We start from the raw sequence: 10,324 nt of genomic DNA, 5'->3' as shown, positions 1-10,324 counted from the left end.
ATGGAAGTGGCAAAAGGAGTTGGCCTAACATGTCGACCTCAAATCTGGGGAACTGGGTTCCAGTCTCGGCAATGACGCTGAACATTCTGTGATTCTGGGCAAATCACTTAATCTCCCCGTGCCTAACAAAAGTGAATGTGTCCCCTCATGTAACGAAACTGGTGCTATGTAAAGCGCTCTGATACCCGATTCGGGTCAAGTTCGCGCTATATAAAACTCTGTTAAAAAAAAAAAAAGATGTATAGTCTTAGCCATGCTGGTCCTTCATTCACTGATGTTTGCTACAGAAGCATGTAGAAAACATGAAGGTAGGGGCACCGTTCTGACTTCGCTTGATCTAGAAAAAGCTTCTGACACCGTTGGTTAGGGATACCGAAGTAATGATCTTTGTACTGCAGATCTTAAAATGGGTGAGATTACTATATCACGCTCCCACGGCAAGCGTCAAGACTAACTCATTCTAAATAAGTGTAAGCAGGTGCTTGAAAGGGGTGCGAGAGAGGCGTGCCCACTGCCCCAGTTACTACTTGTTTTAGCCATAGGGAAGCTTGCTGCAAGCTACCTATACAGCTACATGATTAAGGTCTACTCACAATAAGTAAAGAGAAAAGAGGAGAGTGTTACTAACCCAAGTATGCTTACTAAAAGCCCAATCATTATTTTTAGTAATCTGTGGTGTAATGTTGCATCAACAAGCGCCTGGGATATGCCCTCAAACTCAGAAATTGCTAAATCAAAGGAATGCTTGCAGTGCTGACACAGTAAAAATTAGCACAATGCCTTCTTTATATTTGTACTCTCCTTGGTGCCTAGCAACTCACAAAGAAAACATTTATATTTTGTGTTTTGTAAGTAATACACCTTAAGCAATCAGAAATGTATACGCTGTCCGTGCTCAATAACAAAGGCTCATGGACAGTAGATAAGAACGTTACAACAACCGTGTTATATTTCAAATGCGGTAATGTTATGTGTTCTATGTCGCAATGAATGTTCATCAAGGATGCTTTTCACAGCCAATGCGTGTTTTGCCCCCTTAATGCGCACAGACCTGGGGCTTTCTCAAGGACATGGACGATAATTCGAATGTTATTTAATTGATAAGAATAAGTAGGATGCTGAAAATTCTGTATCGATTCGGATAAGATTCATGAATGGAGATATAGGTTTTAAAACAGTTTGTAGGCCCTAATGTTATCAAAAAGAGAAGCTGGAATAATTTGAGGAAGCTGTAATTAAAAAAAACTGGGTGGGATTCCTGGATGAATTGTAATCTCAAAGACAATGAGGGCAATTACTGAAGTGACTGCCTGGAAAGTGGATTATACGATTGTACGCAGCCATGGCAGAAAACGCACCCACAATAGAATTTAAAGTTAAACAGTTACAGTTAAACATCTATCTGACAGGGAATGGTTAAGAGCTCGCAGATTGACAGCACGCACAGCCAGTAAGGCTACATTCAAGATGACACACTTCCTATGTAGAACATACATATCGGTGATGCTAAGAAAAACTGACAGCACAAGAGGAAACAAATGCCCCAAGTGCCACAAGAATTCTAAGGATTTCCTTCACATGGTGTGGATATGTCCAATTATAGCAGAAAACTGGAAGGGTGTATGTTGTGGTAGCGCGCATCTTCCCTCCTTCCATAAAGGTTTTATCTAAGAATTGGAAGTTAGAATGATGTGCTGATTCTATTAGAGAATCAGAAGGGTGCAGAGTAGATTCTAAAGAAGGGAGTTGGGAGACGACTGTTGGTGGATGAGGTGTAAATAAACTTACCTTCTCAATGTACGTGGTTGTTCCTGCTTCTCCGCCTCCTGGAGAACACTACATATGTGAACAGTTTGCATCCACTATTAAGAGTCCTGGACTTGTCTACTATTGCCATTTAAAAAGAAGCCTCCAACATTTAAAAGTAGATGGAGGATTTTCTTGAGTGGTCCACAGCTGAGGAAATGTGTATTACTTGTGTCAGGAAAGACTACAAAGTGTCTAAGGACCTAGAGGTGTGGAACTCTTTCTTCAAGAGATTATCTTCCCGAACAACAGACCTCGCTAAAAAAACTCACTGATGCAGGTATTAGATGAACAGCACAATTGAAAGGACACTGAAATGGGAAGAAAACACTCTGGGTAATGACCTCCCCCCCCCCCCAAACTAACAGCTCAATGTGTAGAATAAACATGTGTAGTTAGGGTTTGTAAAAATAGAAAAGTGCCACTAACTCAAACTCAATCGTCAACTGAGATAGTGAGTGTACGTTTTGGTTGAAGCTGCACTTTGTTCACAGTAAACCAACAAAAAACAATAAAATATGATTGAATTAAAAAATATAGACTTGCTAGTGATAATAACTTTTCCAAGTTCCAGAAGTCAAAGATGCTGCATTTAGTGCAGAATGGGGGTGGCCCAGATACAATTTCAATGAGTCAACCATGATTTCAAAAGCTTTTACAACCCAAAATCCTTCCATCTGGTGTGCCCCGATTTTTATTTTCCACTCTTTTATAATGTCTGCTAAAATGTAACATTTCAAATAGGACACAGGCCCTTGAACATCAAAGGATATTTCTCTGCAAAAATAGAATACTGAAACTGCTGGTAATGCACGACAAAAAGCATTTTATTGATAATTAACTGGAAAAAATAAAGTATTTTGAGAAATACACTTTTTTTTAACAGATTAGATGGCAAAGAAAATGGAAATATCTGAATAAGTTAGAAGACAAAATAAAGCCACTGTGGAAATTTTCAGTGATTTGCAAACATCTTGTTGCCGAAATTTGAAGAATCAAAAATATGATTTAGGAGCAGGCTCTTCTCCAGCAGTGTGAAGAACTCTTTCAATGTGCATCTTGTAAAGGCTATTGACAACAAGCCAGTGGACAGTAAAGAAACTTTCTCTGATTATCTGCTTTACAAAAATATCTTTCCATTCAGTGACACAACGTTGGACTTCTGCCAAGTAACACAATAATACCCTGCCAATGGAAAATTCCACTAAATATGGATTAAACATACTCAAAGACAAATAATTGTGCTTTCCAAGCTGTGAAAGTTCTCAAGAAAACAGAGCATCTTGGTAAGTATTTGAAAATACACTTGATGTGAATAATCAGTCATTGCAAAAATGATAGTGCACATAATTAGTCTTAAATTTCTCATAGTCCGATGTCAGAAAACGTTTTTCAAGTCACTGAGTACAAAAAACAACAGCTAAATCTATACATAACAGCAACAACATTAAACAGTAACACACCCAAAGAGTGACTTCTACACAGGATGGCTTACTAATGTGCAAAGCACGCAATATTTTTTTTTACCTTTTCTTATAGAAAATATAATTCCCTAGTAAACAGCATCGTAGACATGGTTCGGTTTTGATTTGAATAGGTCCATTAGAGTTTAATGCAAACCATCTTAAAATCGCCAACGTAGGCTGGCAAGGGTTCTGTAGCATCCAATGAGATTGCTTTAACCAACCTTTCAATTGGCATAAAAAATAAATATCATTAGAGCATACTTTCAGTTTTACTTTAAAGAACACTCCAGAAGTCAGGAGCCATGGCATCACTCCTAGATCTGTAATAGTTACTGCTTTACAAAACCACTGTGGTAATGTGTATGCATGTCGGTGGCTTGGAAATGTGAGGTGGGAATGTAAGGAAAATAAAAAACAGAATCACAGATATAATTTCAGTTAAACATTGCAGTGCTTTAGGGCGTTAAGAAAGGTGCCTTTACCACTGTGAATAGTTACTCTTAAAAGGGCATCCTACTTTGCTGCTACTCTTGTAATACTTCAGCAAAAATGCTGTTTGTTTGGTGTCGGCTCTACATAGTTCACAATGGATAAAGTGTTTAAACAGATACATTCACCATAAAATCTCCAGGAGTCTTTTCAGGTGTTTGCACATATAGTGACTGTTTGCACACAAGAGGAGTAAGCTTATTGCTAAAGATAGGAAAACAATAGCGCTGAGAAAGCATTAATAAATGCATTCACTAAAATCGAATAATTGAAGCAAAATTCCTCTGTCCGATTGTGCAAAGGAACATAGCTCCACCTCACAAACGTGTAAAACCTTCACCTCATTGAAAAGAAAAATAAAGAAGCTATTTTTTTTTTATATCCCTACAAAATCCTTCTGCTTGCAATAAAAAGTTTCAGACACATCTTACACTCTTCCCTTCAAATATCGGTAAAGCAAACTAATGGAAGACAGTTTGCCTCCAGCGTTTATCAAGTAAGAAAGGCCACAGCGACTCCTTGATCCCGATCTGGAATGGTGTGCGTTGTCCAATGCCAAGGTTTTCTAGCTTTGAACAGTCGAGTCTGGCGTTCAATGGACGGGGTATAGTGGCTGCAGGTGCATCTGTGATCTAAGGGAAGACACAAGAGCAGCAAGAACATTACATAGTGACTTGCTTGTAGTAGTTTAAAGGTCAAACACACATCCAGTGGAAAAGATCAAAGGAAACACTCTTAAAAGTCAGAAAATGCAAAGCCCCGTGTGTAATTCTGTGACAAACTAGTGTGTGTTTACTTGGCTAGTTCTGAAGTTTATCAAACTTGGGAAACTAGTGAAAGGAATCATAACCCTAATTTAGCTTTAGGCCCTAATCATTCTGTTCATTATTCAGTTTTAGCTGTCTCTCACCCAGACACTGTGAAGCATTATTATCGTGTAAAGAAGGACATTTTGTATGAGGCCGTTTAAATGTGTGGTTAAAGTGCATGTATAAGTTGCGCATTCATCTGGTAATAATCTACAGCCTGCTTTGTAAAAAAAAAAGGGTTAGATTCGGTCTGACTTTTAAGTGTTTTTTTCCTCCTATTGTTTCTTTCTTGGAACGTTCGTGATTTGAATATTTTGCAGGAAATTCAGAGCAGCAGAGGATGTTCCAAACATAGATCTGTATAGGTAGCGTGACTGCTAGAGTCACAAAAACAGGAAAGCTGCACTTTGCGGAAATGTGAGCAGACTGGGTGGGACAGAACAGAAAAGCAGGAAGCTTTTTTCTATTGTTATTACTGTATTGAAGTTATGGCTGTTGGCAAACATATCGTTGCCCGTTGAGACGAAAGATCTGTTTTTAGGACGACAGAGGTTCTGGGGGATGTCTGCAGCGGCTAGACAAGGTAGGAAAAAAGGGCGATCGTTGATTCCTTGTGTATTGATCTACAACTGTTACAAACAGAGACGTGTATTTCGTTAATCCTGGCAGACCTTTGGGGTTGGGTGGGAGAGAGAGACAGAGGAGAGAGAGAGAGAGAGAGAGAGAGAGGCAGGAGAGAGAGAGGAGAGAAAGAGAAAGAGAAAGAGAAAGAGAGAAAGAGAGAGAAAGAGAGAGAAAGAGAGAGAAAGAGAGAGAAAGAGAGAGAAAGAGAGAGAGAGAGAGAGAGAGAGAGAGAAAGAGAGAGAAAGAGAGAGAAAGAGAGAGAGAGAGAGAGAGAGAGAAAGAGAAAGAGAGAAAGAGACAGAGAGAGAAAGAGAGAAAGAGAGAAAGAGAGAAAGAGAGAAAGAGAGAAAGAGAGAAAGAGAGAAAGAGAGAAAGAGAGAAAGAGAGAAAGAGAAAGAGAAAGAGAAAGAGAAAGAGAAAGAGAAAGAGACAGAGAGAGAGAGAGAGAGAGAGAGAGAGAGAGAGAGAGAGAGAGAGAGAGAGAGAGAGAGAGAGAGAGAGAAAGAGAGAGAGAGAGAGAGAGATAAGTGTGCTTTATTGATCCAGACAGACCCTTTATTAGGAATCATCAGAGAAATAGATGTGTATTTAGTTAAACTTGGCTGACTGTTTTTTCCTTTTGGAATTATTAGAGAAATAGGAATTCTATAAGAGGTCCCAACTGTTTTTTTTAGTGTTAACTCCATTAGGACAGGAGCCTTTAAGAATAGTAAGAGGTGGGTCTACCAGGATACCAGGTAGATGTATCCCGTGTAATTTAGTTCTATCTGATTTGAGTGTAGGTGTGTTGTGTGAAACTCTTGTAAGTCTCCCACAACTTGCTTATTTTGGGATAACTGAAGACGAGGCTAAACAAAAGAGAGCAGTCTGTCTTATAGTCCACAAGTATTTTCCCCACGAACAGGAATAGTACGATATTCCGGTAGAGTAAAGGAAAAAATTGTGAGGTCATGCCTTTCTTTAAGAAATCTTCCTTTGGGGAGGCAGGGAGAGAATGGGACTCCTTTAGGCCACATTATTTCCACATTTCTAACAGCATCTGATATTATAAAAATACATTGTTGAGAAAGGCCAGAAGGTACAAAGACTTCCCTGGTTCCATGGCCCCATATGGCTCTTTTGATAATACAGTGATTGCCCATGTAATATCGTATATCTTAGGGGCATATAAAGGTGATAAAAGAACAAAAAGATTAGCATCATTAGACACGTGGAAGATATTCAGTCAGGATTCCCATGTGGAATCCACAGCACCACTCCGACATATTCTGAGATAATTAACCTCTTCTGTGCCCATGACGAGATAGTCTCGTCATGGAGCACGGTCGCGCTGTGCCCATGACGAGACTATGTCGTCATGAACCCCACCCACTAATGCAACGCCCGGCACAGGAGGGGGAAAGGGCGTGGCACTGAAGGGGTTAAAGGGCCCTTATGTCGAAAGGGTATGTATCCATCATTGTTAGTGGAAGATAAGGAATCCACTACCCCAGTAGACTCCATGGACGCTGATGTTCCAGCTGTAGGTTACAAAGACCCAGCTTTAATAGCCCTGACTGACATAGACAAAATTACACCAAAGGTTGCTGACTTGTTAAACATGAGGGAGGTTGATCTTGCTCAAACAATTAATAAAGATTCTCTTAAACCTGAAAAGGTATATGAGGGAACAGTGTCCCTAACAGGAGACATTTCAGTAAAATTAAAACAAGACAATAATAATCCACCTTGGATACGAGGGGCTTCTCTGGTGAAGTACAGTGCATTCCGTACACAACATATGTGCCCATAGAGGTGGCAGGAGTGCAAACCCAGGAGTGTCTCCTTTACTCCCAAACTCACCAGCAAATTTATTAGGAAGGGATATTATGTCTAAATTAAACATGACAATAAGGTTTTCTTCCTGCTAAGAATACCAGAGAAAAATGTGGTTGGATGGGCTGAGCCAATGCATTATAAATTGCTAGCAGATTCAGTACTTAAGGTTCTGAAGACTGAGGAAATACATTTAGGGAGATGGATGGAATTGCCACCTAGACTAATTTTCTGGATGCAAGTTAGTGGTGACGAACTGGGACAGGTGAATACCCTTTACCTTGAGTGCATGGAAATAACAAGTAGGTGGTGCGCCTTGGTGGCATCAGATGATGATAGAGGAATTGGAAGGTCTTGATTTTTCTTATGCCTGGTCTGAGACCACGAGACATTTCTGAGTCAGAATTATTTTCAGACGATCCCACCAAGACTGAGATAGTTTACACACACCGCACTCTTGTTAGTGCATGTTTACCGAGCACAGACCATGTTACCTGATGTGCCATCCCCCTCCCATGATATTGAAGTGCTTGAAGCTGTCCCGCCTTGACTCTGGACATCAGCTCTAGATAAGGTAGGACTGATACTATCTGTTGAACCATTCAAGATAAAGTTGAAGCCAGGTGCACAATTGCCCCGTGTAAAATAGTATCCGCTGTGCAAAGAAGCAATAGAAGGAGTTAGAGGTACAATATAAAGACTGAAGGATCAGGGAGTCCTGTATTCCTGTTCATCACCATGTAATGTCACAATTTATCCTGTAAAAAAAGCTACAGATAATACTTGGGAGGATGGTACAGGATTTCGCCCCCTTAATGCCATAGTATTAGCAGAGCACCCCATAGTGCCAGACCCATCTGTGATATTGACTAATATACCAAGTGACAGCAAATGGTTTTCTGTGGTGGATCTACAGAATGGTTTTTTTTAGCATACCTTTACATCCGGACAGTCACTATTTGACAGCCTTCAATTTTGATGAGGAACATCTGGTATACTCTAGACTCCAACAAGGCTATTGTGAGTCTCCATCTGTGTTCAATAGTGTTGAGACGAATTGTTAAATTTCCGGTCAGACAGTACAGTCTTGCAATATGTAGATGCTCTACTAATATGTAGTAAGAGAGAATATGAATGTGATTTGAACATTGTCAATCTCTTAACGCTACTTGCTACTAAGGGATACAAAGTGGACAGGAAAAAATTACAGTTTGTACACAGGAAGTGCTATATTTGGGCCAAGTAGGATTTGCAGAAGGCAAAAAGATAGCAGGTTCTAGAACACAAATTATAAGTGATCAACTTCAGCCCAAGACAGTAAGAGAAATGCAAAAACGTTTACGTCTTTGTAATTTTATTAGTCAGAGGGTATTTGATTATGCTACCATCATACGGCCACTGTTATATGTAATGAAGCAAACTAAAGCTAACAACACAGACATACAGTGGACGGATGACAGTGTAAGTGCATTTCAGGCACTGAAAGAAGCAATTGCTTCAGCCCTAGTGCTAAAAAATCCAGACTACACAAAGATTTTTACTGTTGCCACAGAGGATTCCATAATATCAGTCCTTACTCAAAAATACCCGGTAGTTCACAAACCTGTCGCCTATTTTAGTGGGCTATTAGATCCAGTAATGAAAGGTCACTTTCTTTGTGAGCGAGCGCTTGCAGCAACTTTTGTTGTAGAAAAGAGAAGAGTAGTAATATTACGGCAGGATACCCATAAAGCTGTATGTTGAGCACTCTCCATTTGCTGGGCTGCAGAAAAGTAAAAGTACACTGACCACTCAAAGAGCGACACGTTATGAAGTAATACTGGCAAACCCTTCGATCTGCATTGAGCGAGTACACACAGTCAATGTCCTGCAACTTTTTTAATGCACCCACTAGAGCCCACTGATCATGACTGTAGTGTAACACTGGAGAAAGATGATCAAGAGGCACATAAGGACCCCTTGTCTGTTTGCCGACAATTGTTTATTGATGGTTCCTGATAGATAGACAAGGGGGCAGGCAAAAGGCAGACAGGTGCAGCGGTTGTTGAGGCTATTGGTACATCTACAGATTATACCTTATACACATTGCACCTCTTACCCATGCCATCCCAAGACTCAGCCCAAGTGGCGGAGTTAAAAGCATTGATAAAGGCACTACAGGCTTGTTAGGGTCAGCCAGTAACGATATACACTGATTCAGTATATGTAGCTTCCACAGTTCACTCAGGACTGAAGAGATGGTAATGACAAGGATTTCTCAAATCTGATGCGACACCAGTAGCACACGAACATCTCTTAGCTGACCTTATTGCTGCATTACAAATTCCATGTCACGTAGCAGTGGTCAAGTGCCAGGTACATACAAAAGGAATAGATTTGGTGTCTAAGGGAAATGAAGTTGCTGATACAGCGGCAAAGGAAGATTCTTTATATGCAATGAAAACATGCAGTGTGCACACTTTAAATGCAGGTGATGAAGTTATGATAAAACACTATGAGAATATTTCTACAGAGGCTTTATTAGACATTCAAGATGCAGCACAACAACATGAGAAAGGTCTCTGGATATCAAGGTGGGGGAGTGACTGGATTTCCAGATCTCCTTTATAGATCAGCAACTTCAGGTTAAGTTATAATGCCCCAGTCTCTACTTGTAACAGCCCTTCGACAACTTCATTCACCAACACACAATTCTAAAAGAGTAATGATGGATGACTGAAACAAAAACTGGTTTATCCCTAATCTAGGATCATTAGTTGACATATTCCTAGCTTCGTGTGTGTTATCATTACTCTAATAAGAGATCACCAAAAATGCCTTCATCCTCTATTCCAAGACCAATAGGTCAGTTGATAGAGTTACACACAGACTTTGTAGATAAGATACAAAAATGTAACAGATATAGGTGCTTGTTAGTAGTGGTGTGTCCATTTTCACGATAGATTGAAGTAGGACACTGCTCCAGGTGTGATGCTGCCCAGTCAGCCAAATACCTGGTGAGAGAGGTCATACCGAGGTGGGGGGTTCCAGCGGCATTACTCAGCGATAATGGCAAACACTTTGCTAACACACTAATTCAGCAACTTACTAAACTACTAGGAGTGGAACACCAGTGTACCTCAGTTTAACACCCAGAGAGTTAAAGAATAGTGAAGATGATGAATGGCTTATTAAAAAGTAAAGTGTCAAAAATTTGTGACACATTGAAAAAGAATTGGCTTTATTGCCTTCCCCTTGCTCTGTATGCGTTAAGAAATGCCCCTTCAAAGGATAATCATTTAACCCCTCACCAAGTCGTAACAGGGAGGCATTCAA

The 10,324-nt window shown here is 40.1% G+C and overlaps 1 protein-coding gene across 2 annotated transcripts in view; it reads right to left on the bottom strand.

Annotated features, from left to right (window-relative positions):
* Positions 1 to 2,612: 2,612 nt before the first annotated feature.
* Positions 2,613 to 10,324, bottom strand: part of MAT2B (methionine adenosyltransferase 2 non-catalytic beta subunit) — a 378,228-nt gene continuing 370,516 nt past the window's right edge. For both annotated transcript variants that reach the window (XM_085617836.1, XM_085617835.1), the window contains exon 7: positions 2,613 to 4,393. In XM_085617836.1, the coding sequence (XP_085473962.1) occupies positions 4,223 to 4,393 (171 nt within the window). In that variant the 3' untranslated portion in view covers positions 2,613 to 4,222. The remainder of the gene's footprint in view (positions 4,394 to 10,324) is intronic.

This window comes from Triturus cristatus, chromosome 7 (genome assembly GCF_964204655.1).
Source record: "Triturus cristatus chromosome 7, aTriCri1.1, whole genome shotgun sequence".
NCBI lineage: Eukaryota > Metazoa > Chordata > Amphibia > Caudata > Salamandridae > Triturus > Triturus cristatus.
This window is presented reverse-complemented; position numbering and strand designations above follow the sequence as displayed.